We start from the raw sequence: 18,932 nt of genomic DNA, 5'->3' as shown, positions 1-18,932 counted from the left end.
CCAGTCAGAAGGATTCTTACAAATTTGTAGTATTCAATGAGCATATTCAGCAAGTATTTGTTTCCTTTGTGGAAATGCAGTGGTGTTCATTCGAATGCTTCGTAAATATTTTACAAAGTGGTCTGCTAATGCCGTTTAGTTTCCCCAATGTAGTTACATTTCTTGCAGATAATGCAATATACAACTCCTTTAGAGCTGCATGCAAAGGTTTTATTGATATTGAATGCTGATTTAGTGGCTCTGACCATATACATGTTTTATTGCCGGTGTGATAGTTAGATTGTTTCATGTCAGCCATACTCCAGAAGTCAAAAGGTATAGCATAGGAATCCAAAATAATGAATGCCTACTGGAAGCTATTGTAAGTTGACATTACATTACAAAAGCATGTTCTGAGAAGGGGGCTCCTGGACTGTGCCTAGATACATGGGTTTGTTGTTTTAGAGAAGCTCAGGTTTGGATAGTGATGAAAGTCTACAATCTCTGTTCTTTAATTCCTGACATTCCTGATCAGACAATCAGGACTGTACAGACAGGAATGAGGACCCCCCACCAGAAAAGGGGGAGCCCTATTTAACTTGCAGATTGAATTGGTGGACATACTGTACTAACTTGTTCCACAACAGGGCGTCCCATAAGTCAGCCACTGGCAACATTATATATTATGCAATATATTTGCTTTATGTTTTTAATATCATGATCCTAATTTTGCATGAAGCGGTTCACATGAAAATTGGTTTTGCTGCTCTAAGATATTTCACACCTGGAAGAACTAGAGAGACAAGCAATATAAAGAATTATGCCTGTGATGGGCCAAAAATAGAAGAAAATAATAAAGCAATTAGAAATCTTGATACTTCTCCAAAATAATATACAGTAGATCTTTCTTTCATTCCTAAAAAAAAAACTGCTGACATGCCTGTGACATGCCTTGTAGATTGAAGAGGGTTCCCTTAATGAGAAGTTGTCTGACGCAAAATGCAAAGTTGCCGAATTTGTTACCACAGAAAGTTACATTCAGCGTTTTTCATCATACATTTTAAAATGTTCTTGCACAAATCTACAGTTATTGTTTTTAGCCTGTTGTTATAATTGCTTTCTTTGTTTCAGTTTGTTGCCCATCCTAACTGCCAGCAACAGCTGCTCACTATATGGTATGAGAACCTCTCTGGCTTAAGGCAGCAGTCCATGGGAGTGAAGTGCTTGACAGTGCTTGGAGTCACCATTGGGCTCCCATTCCTCGCCATCGCGTACTGGATCATGCCCTGCAGCAAGGTACAGGCTCCTTCAGGTGCATACATATATCATTGTTCATTTTCTATAGTACTGTATGGAAACGTACAGCTCAACAAAGAGTAGCGTGACTACATATTAATTAAGCACTAGAATCCAGACTTGCAAGTTCATTTTGCAATAGGCTTCCTGATTCAGGTTCTGAGGTTTCTAACTACTATTATTATAAGTATTATTATTCATTTTCAATATGCATAGAACATTATTTTGCCAATATAAACTACAACTTAATTACATTCTGACATGGATTATGATGCAACAGTATATATAAAAAAAATCTCTTTTAACCACGAAACTTTCTGTCAGAGTTGAATTTCATATAATATATTACAGGCAATAGAGGCATAATGTTCTGTATATTAATAACACTTGTATAACACACACTTGTGTCTAACCTGCAGTTTGTCTTTGCAAATGCACGTGTCTAGTTTAATGTACTGGTGTTGAAATGAATGCTTTCTATGATGTACATTAGAAAAACAGAAGATGCAAAAAGGATGCATAGTTTATATGCAAGATCATTCTCAGGTTAAAAAAGACTTGGTGGCTACGCCAGCAGGCTGTTTTTTTCTGTCTGGCTTTGTGTTGAATATATTGAAACATACTGATGTTTCCTCAAGAGGGGAGTGCTCTCTCCAACCTTGCAATCTCTGCCTCTTAACCTTCTGGCCTTGGCTCCCTTGTTCTTATTATGCAGAAAGACAGCTTGTAAAATAAAGGCTGTCTGCAAATGCAGGGCTTGTCACACTGTATACACAATTGCAACATTTGCCTGGTGTAACATGATTTAGTAGATGTGTGGCTACTTATTATGAAAGGTATACATGGAAATGAATACCCTATCAAACCACAAACTATCATCCACATCTGTAAAACACTATAAAATAGGGGCACATTTATAAATATTAAAATAAATTACAATGGGCACTTTATGCACCAAGGTTATGAAAACCTCCCATAGTGTTTTCCCTACATCTCCTTGCTAGCTCAGTGATCTACTGTGACACTTCACAAAGCCTGGGTTGTAGGGATGCATACATGTTATGCATCTGTAAAGCTTCTGATTACTATTCTTCTCATGAGTATTGCATTCAAGCAACCTCGCTTACCTGCTGAAGCACCTTGTCTGTGTGCAGGTGTGTGTTAAGAAGGGGATGGTTCTCTGGTTTTGCCGTTTATGATGCCTTTTAGAAAGCAGTAGTGTGGTATAGTACCATGTGTTTTGCTTACATTAAAGATCCTTATTTCTGGGGTATGAACCATTAGTTTTATACAGTATATGGAACAGCCTCCAATCAGGATCTTCCTTCAGAATCGATGAATGCTGATAGAACTTGTCTTTTAAGTGATGGAAATTCCAGAAGGAGATTTGCTTTCAGAACACTTGATTGCAGATGTTCAGTTCAGAGTATGATATTCTAACAGCTACAGAGGAGGCAGGGCTTCAGGAAGAAGAAGTCCATGATTTAATTCAACCGCACTGTGATATGCAAGGCAGCATCTTGTATTTGTTAACAAGGAAAGAGTACTGCAGTTAAATGCACACATTCTAGATACAACATATTATACCATTTATTCAATGCAGGCATTTAAAACAACAACTTTAAATGTAAAAGCAATTTAATTAAATGTATATATATATATATATATATATATATATATATATATATATATATATATATATATACACAAAAGCTCTTCAGAATAGGATACTTCTGGACTATATTACAGGGATAATGCTGTTAATACTAGAGGTAATAGAATTGATTTAAAAACATTAGTTAGCACTCCTTTGAAGGATAGCTGCAAATGAATGTTAGACATTAAATCAAATACATGCTACACATTTATTTGTTCTGCTTTTGTGTGTAAAGGATACGATATTGAGTGTTGTGCTTAACCCATGAATCATGATAGCTGATGGACTGATGAGCCCCAAAGTGGTCATAGTGGTTGCACAGGAGTGTTATATAGAGAGTCGTGGCACGTGTGAAACCTCCAGCATTGCCTGTTATACTTTAATACAACCTAAATAGAAATCTGAAAAGAAGAAGCAGAGCCTATAATAGCTGCTCTAAATGAATCCCCTTTATTATCTCGACTGCACTCTTCACTGCACTCAAACATGCTCTGGAGATTTAGACAGAGGCTTGTGTTCATACTGTATTGGAGCAACAACTTTTGCTAACTTTTCTCCTGTGGGATTCGCTAATACAGTAGGGAAGAAATACCAAAGCATTGCATCTAACCCTTATACTCAGGGGACTGGATTTGTGCCCTTATTTTAATGACCTTATTTATGGTGCTATTCATAAAACTATAGTGCCAGTATTAACCAGTGCTTATAGTAGGCTGTGTGGTCCAGTGGTTAAAGAAAAGGGCTTGTAACCAGGAGGTCCCTGGTCCATGATTTTGACTAAGAAGGGGAATGCAAGCTCATATTGGCATGTATCTTCATGGAGAAGATCCCTTTACAAGAGCATATGACATGAACACCTTTCCTTTGCATTTTTAATCCATCCAGGTATTCATTGTTATCATATCGACATGCTGCTGCATCTTTCAGTAAACAACAAACAAATAAAGTAATATAAGGGTAAGGCTGAATACAATTAAAAGATTGATATTCTTACTGAAATAAGGTTAAAAAAAAACACGCCTGCCTGGAAGCTTTCTGAATCCAGCCCTGTGTGTCTTAAATTAGCCAGATCAGTGTTAACACCCCTGCTGTTTCTAATGTCCACAAGTTCATGTGACAATTGGTTTCATGGTTTTTGACGTAGGTTGAGAGCGCCCCCTAGTGAGGCAGCAGCACAGTTTCCCGCAGCACAGCTAATGCTTCTTTCAGAGCACTTAGTGATACGTTTTATAATATTTGTGGTTGTGGGTGTTGACATGCATCTTAAATGCATTTTATTGCTGGAGGGGGACTGGTTTGTATTCTGACACTCTGAAATGAAGAGCCTCTTTAATGAATATTAACAGCTTTCAATCAGTGTCAAATGAATAGACTAATAATTACTTCCCTACCTTTTCTAATTAACGCTGCAGGTTTCTTCTTACTCCCAGGAAGTAGGAGTATATAATAATTGCCTTGTAAATATCTGCACTACAGCTAGAACTGAAGGATTAAACGAGTGGCAGGTTTGCCCACAGTATTATGGTTATTGCCCTTAGAATAAAATGGCTGCCTGCTTATTGTCTGCTGCCAAGATTCTGATTGGTGGGTTGGCCTGTAAGCACTGATACCGACACTAACACGCTCTCCTGTTTCTGAAAAGTACAAGTGCCACTGTGGTACCATATTACGAGGATCCAAAGATCAACCCGTGTAAATGTGAGACAAGCAAAAAATATCATCTATAGAAGATAGGGACATCATATTTGAAATAACAGCAGATGTAATAGGCAAGATACAGGTGCCCAAAAGTTATGATAGGCTATCCATGTATTCCAACACTAATCATAAATTCAGAGATTAATCATCAAGAAACTTTAAGCATTTTGGTTGATGACAAAATAAATAGAACTGTTTTTCAATGTTGTTTCTTATAGTTTCACCGCTACGGTTTCTTGTGCATTTCTACACCAAACAAAAAACCATACCAGAAACTTGGAGAGTACAGGTCTGCGCTCACTACAGAGCTTAACACTGAGATGTGTGTGCCTTTAAACAGTCCTTCACAGCTATTCATTCACATGTTAGCAGCTCCCATGTTGAACCACACGATAATCAAATAATTGATGGCAAGCCTATAAATAACCGTTGCCTGACATCATCCTCAAAATGAACTAGAAGGTAATAATGATAAGCATGGCTGTTTAATTCATATTTATCATTCTGGCACATGCCATCTCATTTTTCCTTATCTGTCAAGGCTGACTAGTCTGCTTAAGTGAAAGCTTCAGTTGTGATGCTACACACTAAGGCTTTCCAACAAATGCTGCACATATAAATCTCAATATAGTGTTGGCATACAGGGATAAAATAAATGTCATTTATTTTGCATTCATGAGTGCTCCATTAGCCTTCCTATAAAATAGCACCTTTTTATTATTATCAGCCACAATCATTGGCTGCTTAAGGTATAAATTGAAGAACACACTTTCACAAAACCAAATAGTCATCAAATAATTGAAAATGGTTTCTTTCCAGTTGGGACAAATCCTGCGAAGCCCATTTATGAAGTTTGTCGCCCATGCTGTTTCCTTCACCATCTTCCTGGGGCTGTTAGTTATCAATGCTTCGGACCGGTTTGAAGGAGTGAAGAACCTGCCCAATGAAACCATCACTGACCACCCCAGACAGATCTTCCGGGTGAAGACCACCCAGTTTTCCTGGACTGAGATGCTGATCATGAACTGGGTGTTAGGTGAGTATGGTTTTCTGAAATGGATGGCCGTTGTATTCTCACGGGAATGCTTTCTGAAGTGGAATACAAAGGGTTTTCTTTTTGTGTTGCTACAAATCTTAATTTAGATTTTCTGGTATTCTTTAATGACAAATACCCTTTTCACACAACCATGTAGAATAAGGCATAGCTCTCCAACCTTTTTGTCTAAAAGAGCATCTGATCTGATTAGAATCAGACGATTCAATTGGACGTTATCAGGCAAAATCATCCCATAGGAATGGGCCAGTAGGCACCTACTAGCCTCCTAACCCTTAATCTACCCTCTATCCCTAAACCTAACTGTGTTACTATTGAAGTCATTGTTACTATTATTTCAACACCGCTTGTTTAGCGCCCTCTAGCGGCTACTATATCCGACATCCATTAAAGCTCTTGATCCGGACCTACTCTACCTGTTGGGAGGCAAGTAGGTACCTACTGCCCATTCCTATTGGGTTCATTTTCCATGCTAACGTCCCATTCAATCGACTGATTCTAATCAGATTGGGTGCAAAGAACCATACATTACAAGGTCATTCTAATTCCAAATCCTGCTCTTTTGGTTTCCAGAGGCACTGTGATTGCTTCTGCAACCTTGACTGGAAATAACTTTCAGACACAGCAGTGTTTCTAAGAAATGAGCCCCTGTACTAAAGCCTTGTAATTGCTGACTTTGAATTGTAATCGGAGCGAGCTGAAAGCAGGCTTTATTACTATGCTCATCTTAGGGATTTAAAATATAAAAGTACTGACTGATCATGAATATGGGGGATTTAGTACAAAAATGTATTAATAGGCCCATTTGAATGATAACAACATCATTGAGATCAAAAATGTTCTTGATACTCTAACTTTTTTACGTTATTGGGACAATTTTGTTTTCTAAAAGTAAAAAAAAAAGGTGACACTTTACTTAACGTGAATCACTGAGATGAAAAAGCATATATGTTTAATTTTAGCAAAGATTGTGAATCTGGTTCTAAAATAACTATTTTTGGATGTACATATAGTGGAGATCTATGCCTACAGACAAGTTAAATATTATTCATATAGTAGAACTTCAATCAATTTGAAAAGAAATGGATATCTCAAAGTCTGCATACTATATGTAGTTCTTTATCAGAATGCTTTAAATGTCTCTAAAATTGTAATTACACAATAAATACAAATAGCTGTTCCATTGTAACTACATAAATACAATCTGTTTAACTGCTGTTACAATGTAGTAAGTCAAACTTAGTGTTACACCAATAAAAAAAAGTTAAGAGTCTAATTCCAGTAACTTTATTAGATGTGTTTTTCTTTACTTAAAAATAGTGAAAAAGAATGACAATTCGGAAAGCAATAGTGCCAAAAGAAACTTAATACATACAATGATAAGTGTCTTCAGTGCATTTACTGCCAAGTGAATGCCTCCGATTCACCGGGGCTGTCTTGTCTGAATGGTGAGAATCAACAGCAGATCCAGCAGTGATTCGGAGGCTGATTCCCGGTGTGTGAGGTGTGGGAGATACCCACGTGCTGCCCTTCCCTCTGCAGGGATGATCTGGTCTGAGTGTAAGGAGATCTGGGCGGAGGGGCCCCGGGAGTATGTCATGCACCTCTGGAACGTGCTGGACTTTGGCATGCTCTCCATCTTCGTGGCCTCCTTCACTGCCAGGCTAATGGCCTTTCTGAAAGCCTCTGAGGCCCAGCTGTATGTGGATAACTACGTGAAGAACCCTGACATCAGCAACGTCACTCTGCCTGCAGAGGTTGCGTACTTCACGTATGGTGAGAGCTAGCACTGTGAATTTCATGCAGCACTTTCCAATACCACAGGGGCTGCAGCATTAGTGTAACCTTCTAAGGGTTTGCCTGTCGCAGTCTCATCCTGTTATTTGAATTAAACACAGCATGGACTATTTCTAGCATGTTTACCATTCTGGCTTTTTACTGTAACATTATATGTTAATAATTTAAAATTATAGCAATAGTAAAACATATAAGGTGAACAATCTCATTTTGGGGGCATCCTGAGAGTTGTGCAGATTCCAAACCCAGATTTAAATGCATTTAAAAGCAGGTGTTGTCAGTCACTTAGTTATAACCATTGATCCTCCAATGATGGCTTCCATCAGCAAAAAATCATCAAATACAGTGAGTGGCAATCACAACTTAGACTATCAAGTACTGTAACAGGCAGGGCTGTGCCACGTGACACAATATTGTTACAGTTAAGCATGTTACTATAGATCAACTGCAAAGCTATACACATATGTAGAAGAGAGAATTACGAAGAGAATGTATATTAAAGTAACAACATAAATTAGGTGAAAAATAAGTTTGACAAAAGCAATGTATTTTGTATACATAAACTTTGAATTGTTGATCTATGATAACATCAGATTATATTTTATTAGAAACCAACAGTGTTCAAATCTGGGAATGCCCTGAAACAATACAGTGGAAAGCATCTGCTCATTATTTGTTGGCCTAAAACCTTTGTCAACAGTGCCATCTTGTGGTCAAGCTGTCAAACAACATCTCCAATGTCCTCAGGGTTTCCTGCAGCTGCATTCACAGTAGTATTGCTCGATCATATTGGTGTGTTAGTTCTTCTTTCAAATCTGTTTTCTTAATTAAACACAACGTGCATGCTATGTGATTGTTCTTCACATTGTTCCTGTGCATTTCAGCCAGGATCAAGTGGCTCCCGTCAGACCCCCAGATCATCTCGGAGGGATTGTACGCTGTTGCGGTGGTGCTGAGCTTCTCGCGCATCGCCTACATCCTGCCCGCTAACGAGAGCTTCGGCCCGCTGCAGATCTCCCTGGGCAGGACGGTTAAGGACATCTTCAAGTTCATGGTCATCTTCATCATGGTATTCGTGGCTTTCATGATCGGGATGTTCAACCTCTACTCCTACTATCTTGGAGCGAAATATAACCCTGCCTTCACTACGTGAGTCACAGCAGGGACTGGACACGTTTCTCAATGCAAATGTGCTCTCTTTCTGTGATAGTAAAATTAAAACTGGTACAAAACTAGTAACGTTCCTTTGATACGATACACTTCTTTTGACAAATGTGCCAGCTGAAGCAGTGTAGGGTGCAGGAATTAAGCCCAGAACACATTAATTTACTAAATACTCTGGAACAGCAGAGGGTGGAATTGTGCTGTGTATCTTTTGATTCCTAATAGTCCAATGATACATTTTATTACAAAAAAAAAAAGGAGTATGACTTTTTTTCTATTTTAAGCAAAGTGTATTAATGCAAATATAATGTATTAAAATACATGCCAAAAGTTGCAGACAAGAGAGGGGGGGGGGATTGAAATTAGGACAGCTGTAGTAAAAACAGCTTCAGATCCTGGGGCCAGCTGTTCACCTCTGCTCGTTGTACTTACCATTGGTAATAATTACCCTGTTAATACAATGTAGTGCTACTGAACAACTCAGTTGCAGGAAGGGTGTATATTGTTAGGAGGAGTTTCTTGATAGTTTTATACCATTTAATATATATATATATATATATATATATATATATATATATATATATATATATATATATATATATATATATATATATATATATGATATTGCACAAAGTGTCACGTCCTATTTACTAACTAATAAAAAGCAAAGATAACAGTCGAAAAAATTCTAATTAGCATACTGTGGGATGGTATTTATTCTATTGCCAACAGGTGAAGGAGTTTACGTACTGGTGACGGTTAACATTAAACCCTTAAACTCTATCATTAATATGAACCCTATCATTAATCTGAACCCTATCATTAATCTGAACACTAACGTTAATCTGAACCCTATCATTAATCTGAACACTAACGTTAATCTGAACCCTAGCATTAATATGAACCCTAACGTTAATCTGAACCCTAGCATTAATCTCAACCCTAACGTTAATCTGAACCCTAGCATTAATCTCAACCCTAACGTTAATCTGAACCCTAGCATTAATATGAACCCTAACGTTAATCTGAACCCTAGCATTAATATGAACCCTAACGTTAATCTGAACCCTAGCATTAATCTGAACCCTAACGTTAATCTGAACCCTAGCATTAATCTGAACCCCAACGTTAATCTGAACCCTAGCATTAATCTGAACCCTAACATTAATCTGAACCCTATCATTAATCTGAACCCTATCATTAATCTGAACCCTAACATTAATCTGAACCCTAGCTCTGAACATTAGCTCATAAATGTAACCCCACATAGCACAACTTCCAGACAACTCCCAGACAGTTAAAAAAAAGAGAGAGATTTAAAGTACAAATCAGTATTTAGTTTCATTTTCAACTATACAAGCATCTAGAATTATAGTAAAGTATCTTAATTTAATTCCAAGGCAAACACTCATAGCACATCATTTGGGCAGGTGGGCAGCAGGGCTTCATATTAAAAATAAATCCCAGTGCTTTTATCTTTGATTTAATTTGGGATTAATATTCCAGGATAAACCCACTGATGGGAAACCAGCAATTAATGTTTTGATATTTTGCAGACTAGCCAAAGCATGAAGCAGTGTTCTGATCATCTATTCATATCCGGCAGGTTGTCTGTGATTGAAGCCATTTGTATGAGCAGTTCTTTATACAAACTGGAACAAAAGAGATGAGTCATAAACTGAACACAGTGGTGCTTTCTGAGGACGTTACCTCATGAAAGGGACCTCTTGGGAATGTGTCACAGAATAATATGATTATTCTTTTATCTGTGAATTTGTATTTCAACAAAGTAAGCCTCTAGTGGCTTGACAGTATACAGTGGTGGCCATATTTATTGACAGCTTGTGGTTGTAGCCAGGTACAGTACTGTCTGAATCCACTTTCAGTTACATTACTTTTAATGAAAAATATACAGTATATGTTCCCATTAGTAATCAGTTATTCTACCTTTTTAAGTACCTGAAATATCCTTTTCTCTTTTTTCTTTTTTCTTCTTGATCATTTTGGTACACAGCAGTTTTCCTTTTTCTCAAACTATATACAGTACTGTGCAAAAGTTTTAGGCAGGTGTGAAAAAATGCTGTAAAGTAAGAATGCTTTCAAAAATGGACATGTTAATAGATTATATTTATCAATTAACTAAATGCAAAGTGAGTGAACAGAAGAAAAATCTAAATCAAATCCATATTTGGTGTGACCACCCTTTGCCTTCAAAACAGCATCAATTCTTCTAGGTACACTTGCACAAAGTCAGGGATTTTGTAGGCATATAGTCAGGTGTATGATTAAACAATTATACCAAACAGGTGCTAATGATCATCAATTCAATATGTAGGTTGAAACACAATCATTAACTGAAACAGAAACAGCTGTGTAGGAGGAATAAAACTGGGTGAGGAACAGCCAAACTCCGCTAACAAGGTGAGGTTGCTGAAGACAGTTTACTGTCAAAAGTCATACACCATGGCAAGACTGAGCACAGCAACAAGATGCAAGGTCTCTCCCAGGCAGAAATTTCAAGGCAGACAGGGGTTTCCAGATGTGCTGTCCAAGCTCTTTTGAAGAAGCACAAAGAAACGGGCAACGTTGAGGACAGTAGACGCAGTGGTCGGCCAAGGAAACTTACTGCAGCAGATGAAAGACACATCATGCTTACTTCCCTTCGCAATCGGAAGATGTCCAGCAGTGCCATCAGCTGGCAGAAAACAGTGAGACCCTGGTACACCCATCTACTGTCCGGAGAAGTCTGGTCAGAAGTGGCCTTCATGGAAGACTTGCGGCCAAAAAGCCATACCTCCAACGTGGAAACAAGGCCAAGCGACTCAACTATGCACGAAAACACAGGAACTGGGGTGCAGAAAAATGGCAGCAGGTGCTCTGGACTGATGAGTCAAAATGTGAAATATTTGGCTGTAGCAGCAGGCAGTTTGTTCGCCGAAGGGCTGGAGAGCGGTACACGAATGAGTGTCTGCAGGCAACAGTGAAGCATGGTGGAGGTTCCTTGCAAGTTTGGGGCTGCATTTCTGCAAATGGAGTTGGGGATTTGGTCAGAATTAATGGTCTCCTCAATGCTGAGAAGTACAGGCAGATACTTATCCATCATGCAATACCATCAGGGAGGCATCTCATTGGCCCCAAATTTATTCTGCAGCATGACAACAACCCCAAACATACAGCGAAAGTCATTAAGAACTATCTTTAGCGTAAAGAAGAACAAGGAGTCCTGGAAGTGATGGTATGGCCCCCACAGAGCCCTGATCTCAACATCATCGAGTCTGTCTGGGATTACATGAAGAGAGAGAAGCAACTGAGGCTGCCTAAATCCACAGAAGAACTGTGGTTAGTTCTCCAAGATGTTTGGGCCAACCTACCTGCCGAGTTCCTTCAAAAACTGTGTGCAAGTGTACCTAGAAGAATTGATGCTGTTTTGAAGGCAAAGGGTGGTCACACCAAATATTGATTTGATGTAGATTTTTCTTCTGTTCACTCACTTTGCATTTTGTTAATTGATAAATATAAACTATTAACATGTCTATTTTTGAAAGCATTCTTACTTTACAGCATTTTTTCACACCTGCCTAAAACTTTTGCACAGTACTGTATATATATATATATATATATATATATATATATATATGCTGTAGAGCCATAAATATTTGCAAGCCTTTTATTATGTGTTTTTCGCGTATGAAAAAAAATGCAAATGTGTGATTTGCCAAATATTTTGGTTGCAAATTTTTATGGCTTTACAGTATATAATGGGATTTCAAATAATATATATACCATATAATTATAATGTTTTCATTTTATTTTAGTTACATTTTTTGTTGTTGTTTTTCTTTTTCTCTTTTTTATTACAGCGTTGAAGAAAGTTTTAAAACTTTATTCTGGTCCATCTTTGGCTTGTCCGAAGTGATTTCTGTTGTTCTAAAGTACGACCACAAGTTCATAGAGAACATCGGTTATGTGCTGTATGGTGTCTACAATGTAACCATGGTGGTGGTGCTGCTCAACATGCTGATTGCTATGATCAATAACTCCTATCAGGAGATAGAGGTAAGCCAAATAGCCCATTTACTGTAAGTTTAAACAATTTTCCCTTTTCATTACCAACTTAGTATGTTCTAAAAGCATTGTGATCACTGAAGAGCTCTTAATGGTTCTGATGGAAACATGTTGGCTCTCTGTTCTATCTCTATTCTACCATTCCCCCTTTTCCATAGGAAGACGCGGATGTCGAGTGGAAGTTTGCTCGTGCCAAGCTCTGGCTGTCCTACTACGATGAGGGCAGGACGTTACCTGCTCCCTTCAATCTGATGCCCAGCCCCAAATCGTTCTACTATCTCATCCTGCGCACCAAGTCCTGCCTCATCTGGCTCTGCAAGGCCAAGGCCAAGAGGTGTGACAGCGAAGTGGAAATGGGCATGCTCAACTCCCAGATAAAAGTTAGTACCGGTATACTGTACTTGATATTTCAGTGTATCAAATCCAGTAAGGGGCATCACAAAACAGCCTGTATCGTCAGGGATTATGGGCCTCAAAGCATCGATCAATATATAAACTTTCCAGTTTAAAACTTTCATGTGTCCCTTCTACCACAAAGACTGTACTTTAGAAAAAGAGAATTAATCGGGTTTACAAGCAGAGGCCTACTCGTCCATTTTCCATTTCCAATACAAAAATTGATTTAGTCTCAAGACTTTGTGATTCTGTATGGAATTAATAACAACACATAGGCTAGGTGCATTATTTAAGCGATAGTGGCTGCCGATGAGGCTCTACCATGTGGTAGTTGTCTGTGACTGGAGTTATGGCACTTGCGCAGATTGATTGCTGTGACGTACCAGCCGGCATCTACAGTACTGTCTGATTAAAGCCCACTAAGGCCCCATGTCAACATGACTAAGCACAGTTCAATCATTTGACCACTCTTTTTTTTTCTTTTAAATCCTATCCGGCTGTCACTAAATTAAAACAGTATTAGAAATAAAGTCTGGTGTGACGGATAAAAAAAATAAAAAGTCAATCCTAATAAACTGTGTGCGTGCTGTTTTCATATTCAGCCAGATCGTTACAGATCTAACACTCGGACTACAGATGGCTCTGGCATAAGAAAACCCATCAAGAATCCAACCCGGTATCAGGTTAGTAACATGGGTCGCTTTTTATATTTTATGCTTTTTTTTTTTTAAAAGGGTTATTGAAATGAAAGCCTGCAAGTCATTATAGATGACGCGCATAAATAGGTTTCAATTAGCGAAAGATTTTTTTACATTTTACTCTAGTACACTATGCTGTATGGAAGCTTGACAAACATTACTGTGAGGTGGGGTTCAAGCAGTCATATCAGTTTCACAATAACATGGAAACTGCAGCTCTTCAGCAGCAGATTTGGGCTTGTCGGTAACTTTTTACACTCCTCTTTCCTTCACAACAGAAAATAATGAAGAGGCTCATCAAACGCTATGTACTGAAGGCTCAGGTGGACAAAGAGAATGATGAAGTCAATGAAGGTAAATGTTAGCTTGTACCAGGGGCATGACTAGGTCTAGTGTAAGTGTGCTTGTATCCTTACTAATACCACTAAACCACCACCCTAAAACTCATAACCCTGCTTTAATCGAGGACGTCTTCCCATTATATTTTTCAAGAAGGTGTGGATTGCACAGATACAACTCATGTTATTGCACTTATAAAAGGATGTTATTGCTCTTCTAAAATGGCTCCTGGTGTATCTGAAGATAGCCGGTTATCTATTGAGGGATACCAAGATAGTCAGTGAGTAACGGGTGACTGGGGTAACCCCAGTGGTTCAGTGTCTGTTCCACTACTTGTTGGAGGGCAGTGTAGAGTCACGATGAGTCAGTGGTCCAATTTCCTGAAAGCAAAACAAATGAATGATGACTTTGTGAACTAGAAACAAAGAACTCATGTTAATTAACAGACTCCCTCCTGCCCTTAAGATGTTTCTTACCAAGTCTGTATCATTATTATTATTTCCTTACCAATGTAATTGGCCAAATTGTACCCTGAAGCAAAAGCTTATCTAAACGAAGTTGTCTTCTACTTTATGAAACTTTACAAAATAAGAGGTAATGACACATTGGGCTCTGAGCTATGCTCTATTATCAAATTAAAATCAACAGAAAAAAGAAAATCTAATAATATATGGTAAAACTTGGTAGACGACAGCTTCCTTTTATGTTGCTTTCAATTGGCCAGCATAGTGTGCAGTCAAGAGTTGTACCTTGGTTTGGCTGAAGATACACTGCACTAGCTCCCTATTACTTTCACTCTCTATCCCTTTAAGTTTGGAGCTTGAAGATGTTATGAATTCCTCTTTAGCGATCATGATAGAAGAATGTCACAATTTGCACTTAAATCACAGTTCTTTTTTGGGGCCCAGCTTTCAGTTTCCTTCACCCTTTTTCCTGCTGAACTCATTGTGCTCTTGAATTTCAGGTGAGCTCAAGGAGATTAAACAAGACATCTCCAGCCTGCGCTACGAGCTTCTGGAGGAGAAGTCCCAGGCGACGGGGGAACTAGCAGAACTCATTCAACAGCTCAGCGACAAACTCGGGAGGAACACGAAAAAACCTTGAGGAAAAAACTCAAATAAATGCGGATGAGATCAAGTGAAACAAGCGGGGAGAGTGCTTTTACGTGCCAAAAGTGTCAAAAACAGGGAGAGGTTTATTAAGCCTTACAAAAACCTTTGGTTCTCAATGGACCAAGCTTCAAGACAAACTGCTGTGAGGAAATGAAATGCTGTCTGTATTCAAAGAAGCTTACAAATGCTTAGCAGCTTCACTGAGATAATGGAGGATTTTATTGAGGAGGTTCTGTACTGTGGACCAAGCAAGGGACCTATTCTCAATCAAGCCAAACCAAGACCCCCACTATCCAGTAATCAATGAAAAGGGACTATAAATCCAATCCTATGGGATACTATGACACTATTTTAAGTTGTAAGTAGTGGTAAAATCCAAACCCCTTCCTGTAAGTTTTTCAGTTACAGGGGAAATATTACATTACTGGGTAATTGTATGGAAATTACAGACTCTGGTCAGTAAACTTTAAGGACTAGATTAAGTAATTTTGTGTTGTTTTTTTTTTTTTTTTCCAAAGTCCATTTTCATTAATTAAATGAAGTTTGTTGTTCATGAAACCTGTTTTCAATTAATTTTAAGAGGGATGTTCTTATTTTTCCAAAAATTTGAATTTAATTGTATAAACTTCTTAAAGATAAAAAAAAGTAGGGCCCTACATTGTAATTATGCACAACAGCAGCACATAGTGACACAATAATACAACTGCAGATTTTATCAAAGGATTTTACAGCAAACGTACTCCCCCCTCCTATTACCATGAAAATCCATCAGGTGACTGAATTGTGCCTCTCATCAGCATTCAGAGCTCCTAATTCAATCCTCATATTCAACACTTTTTGCCATTGTTTGTTTTTAGGAACATTTGTCCATGTGCCTGTTTTTTTTTTTTTTTTTTTTGCCCAAATTGCCAAATTGTATAAGACATGTCTTGTGTAACGTGCAGCACTGTGTGATACACAACCATTACAGATTCTGTCCCACAGCACTCCCATTGCTATCTCCAATAAAGAATACAAAACACTGTGAAAACTCACTTTCTGTAATGTCTCGGTACAATCTATACAAATTGGCACTCTAATTAATGAATTACCTGATGTGCCAAAATATTATCTTATTTATTTATTTTTGCAACTTCAGCAAAACAATAGCAATCTTCTTTTTAATGTATTCACAAACATGCACGTTTTTCTCCTGTGATCTGTCTTTTCCTGATGTGTGGGTGTGTTTGTACAAGTGGGTCTTAACGAATTCATTATTTTTTGGGTTGTTTTTTAATTGTGTCTGAACACATACATATGTTTGTTGAAGGTAAGTAAGATGCTTTTACTATCAATAGGGGGAACTGTGTAAAGGTCTTCTGTGGGTCTACTTTCTTTCCCAGAGGCCTCTCATAAACACGAGTTATACACGAGTCTGGCTACTTTTAAAGTAGTAGAATAATATAATACATAAATAGCTTGACACCATTGTTCAAGAACATGTCTGTAAAATCTCCTCAATGAACCGATCATCCAAATGTGTTTCTGTGTCATTCACAGCTGTATTATTGACATGATTTCCATCCTTTTTTTTATCCAAAAGGAATTGTGCTGACAGAATAAGAGCTTCTTATGAGCTCCATAGATATAACCAGGTTGTAGATTGGTATTGACCGTGGTCAGATGTAAAAGCAGGGTAGAAAAGTCATTTCATCCTTTCAGCTCTTATCCATTACCAGTTTGGTTTCGGCTCAGATCCCAGAAATGGCTCAGGAAGTATATTTCTCATTAGAAGCCTGTAAACATCCATACAACATAACAGGACATCATAACCAGATTGTTTGCAACATGGACGTGATATACATCATCTTGATAAAGGACAATGTTGAGCTGCCATATTCAGTATTAGTAAACATAGTTGTATAAATAAATACATATATATAGGGAGAGCTAGGAATTATTTATTTAAATGCTGTATTTTTCACTTGTATTAAAATCTTTAATGTTAAAAAAATGAAATCTTGTATACTGTAATATTTTCAACCAAAATTAAAATCTCTATATATCAATACTGCTGTGAATTTGATTGATGTGTATACAGTAGGAGGGTGCAGATAATAATCCTAGTGCAGGGGTAATAAAAAGGGGTGAAAATATAAATGGTGCAGTTTGTGGTTAGTTGTCATTTGTCTAGTGAAAAATGCTCCAGACATCCGTGGCACCAGGCGCATATACAGATAAATTGAAGTTAAAGGCTGAATATTCTTTGCTGCTTAGCTTTTGTTTTAAAGCAGCGAGAAGTTTAATTTAAGATTTGTGTTGTAGTTTAGCCACGGTTTCAGCAACCTGCACTGTTGACACTTAGGAGTAAAAGGCTTTGTGATTTGATGTGTGACACGATAACATATAACATATAATCTATGCATTTAATATAATATATATAGAAGCTGAAGCAGAACGTGGTCCACAGGTATACAACAATAACGATACAGGAAAACAACTGGATTTATTTTTTTCTTCAGTATTTTTCCTTTGTCCTCTATGCCTCATTTCAATCTGACAAATGAAAGGGGAGATTGCCTGAATACTGACACATTTAAAAACGATGGTCTGTTTTCACCACAATGGCCTGGAATATTCATAGGAGGAAGAGTGGATTTTTACTCGTTTAAGATAAAGGTGTTCTTCTGCTGACATTTCACTGTACTGATTATGCTGCATACACAAACTAAAAACACTTCAGATATTACTTCAGTACCATTACATTGGTAGTGGTGCACTTATTCAATTATTCAGATTACGCTCTCCACAGGTGATGGTGATGGTGACTGGGCTAATTTACCATTCAAACTGGGTCACATTCCCATTTCCCCCAAACTCTTACTCTGCCCCATTTCAATATTGTAAACAGTCATTGGGCCATAAAAAACTGACACCTTTTCACAGTACAAGTGACTATGCAAGTTTCTCCATTTGCAGATAAAAAGCCTGCTGAAGTAGGTAACTGGCGGATCACTGTTTGCAGTAAATGATTAAAATCTTGATTACAGAGGTGGGAAAACCAAGGTTCTTGGCCTTTAGCTCAGACTGTCTCCCATTCTAAATCCGTTCAAGCAATGCTGGGTTGATTTGCAGAAAAGATGAAAGTATTGAGCAGTTGGAAGTCCTATGTTGAGATGAGTGGTAAAAGACATCCCCCAGGCTTGTTCATGCTATAGCATGACGAGGTGCCTAGAGCTGTGATAAAATCAGAGGCGGCCCTATCAAATGAGGCTCAAAGGAGGCTGTGTGGTCCAGTGGTTAAAGAAAAGGGCTTGTAACCAGGAGGTCCCCAGTTCAAATCCCACTTCAGCTACTGACTCATTGTGTGACCCTGAGCAAGTCACTTAACCTCCTTGTGCTCTGTCTTTCGGGTGAGACGTAATTGTAAGTGACTCTGCAGCTGATGCATAGTTCACACACCCTAGTCTCTGTAAGTTGCCTTGGATAAAGGCATCTGCTAAATAAACTAATAATAATAAATTGTAATTAGGATATGCTGTACTTATGATTAAGACTTCTCTTTTCAATCATAAACCTAAGCAGTGAATGATGTGGCACAGTGAGGCGATCAGTCCTAGGTTAGCTGTCTCTAAAGGCCAATGCAGGACTGTGGCAGGGCAGAAGCCCTGCTGCTATAAATATAGTGTGTGTGGGAA

General features: G+C 38.1%; 1 protein-coding gene across 1 annotated transcript in view; it reads left to right on the top strand.

Annotated features, from left to right (window-relative positions):
* LOC117413423 (short transient receptor potential channel 7) overlaps window positions 1–17,283 on the top strand; it is a 33,512-nt gene extending 16,229 nt beyond the window's left edge. The window contains exons 4-12 of the mRNA XM_034022598.3: window positions 1,111–1,275; window positions 5,450–5,666; window positions 7,227–7,460; window positions 8,366–8,630; window positions 12,506–12,701; window positions 12,869–13,090; window positions 13,709–13,789; window positions 14,083–14,158; window positions 15,108–17,283. Coding sequence (XP_033878489.3) covers window positions 1,111–1,275; window positions 5,450–5,666; window positions 7,227–7,460; window positions 8,366–8,630; window positions 12,506–12,701; window positions 12,869–13,090; window positions 13,709–13,789; window positions 14,083–14,158; window positions 15,108–15,247 — 1,596 coding nt within the window. The 3' untranslated portion in view covers window positions 15,248–17,283. The remainder of the gene's footprint in view (window positions 1–1,110; window positions 1,276–5,449; window positions 5,667–7,226; window positions 7,461–8,365; window positions 8,631–12,505; window positions 12,702–12,868; window positions 13,091–13,708; window positions 13,790–14,082; window positions 14,159–15,107) is intronic.
* Window positions 17,284–18,932: the final 1,649 nt, after the last annotated feature.

The sequence above is a fragment of the Acipenser ruthenus genome, chromosome 23 (assembly GCF_902713425.1).
Source record: "Acipenser ruthenus chromosome 23, fAciRut3.2 maternal haplotype, whole genome shotgun sequence".
Lineage (NCBI taxonomy): Eukaryota > Metazoa > Chordata > Actinopteri > Acipenseriformes > Acipenseridae > Acipenser > Acipenser ruthenus.
The sequence above is the reverse complement of the archived record's forward strand: the minus strand, read 5'-3'. Positions and strand labels throughout refer to the sequence as shown.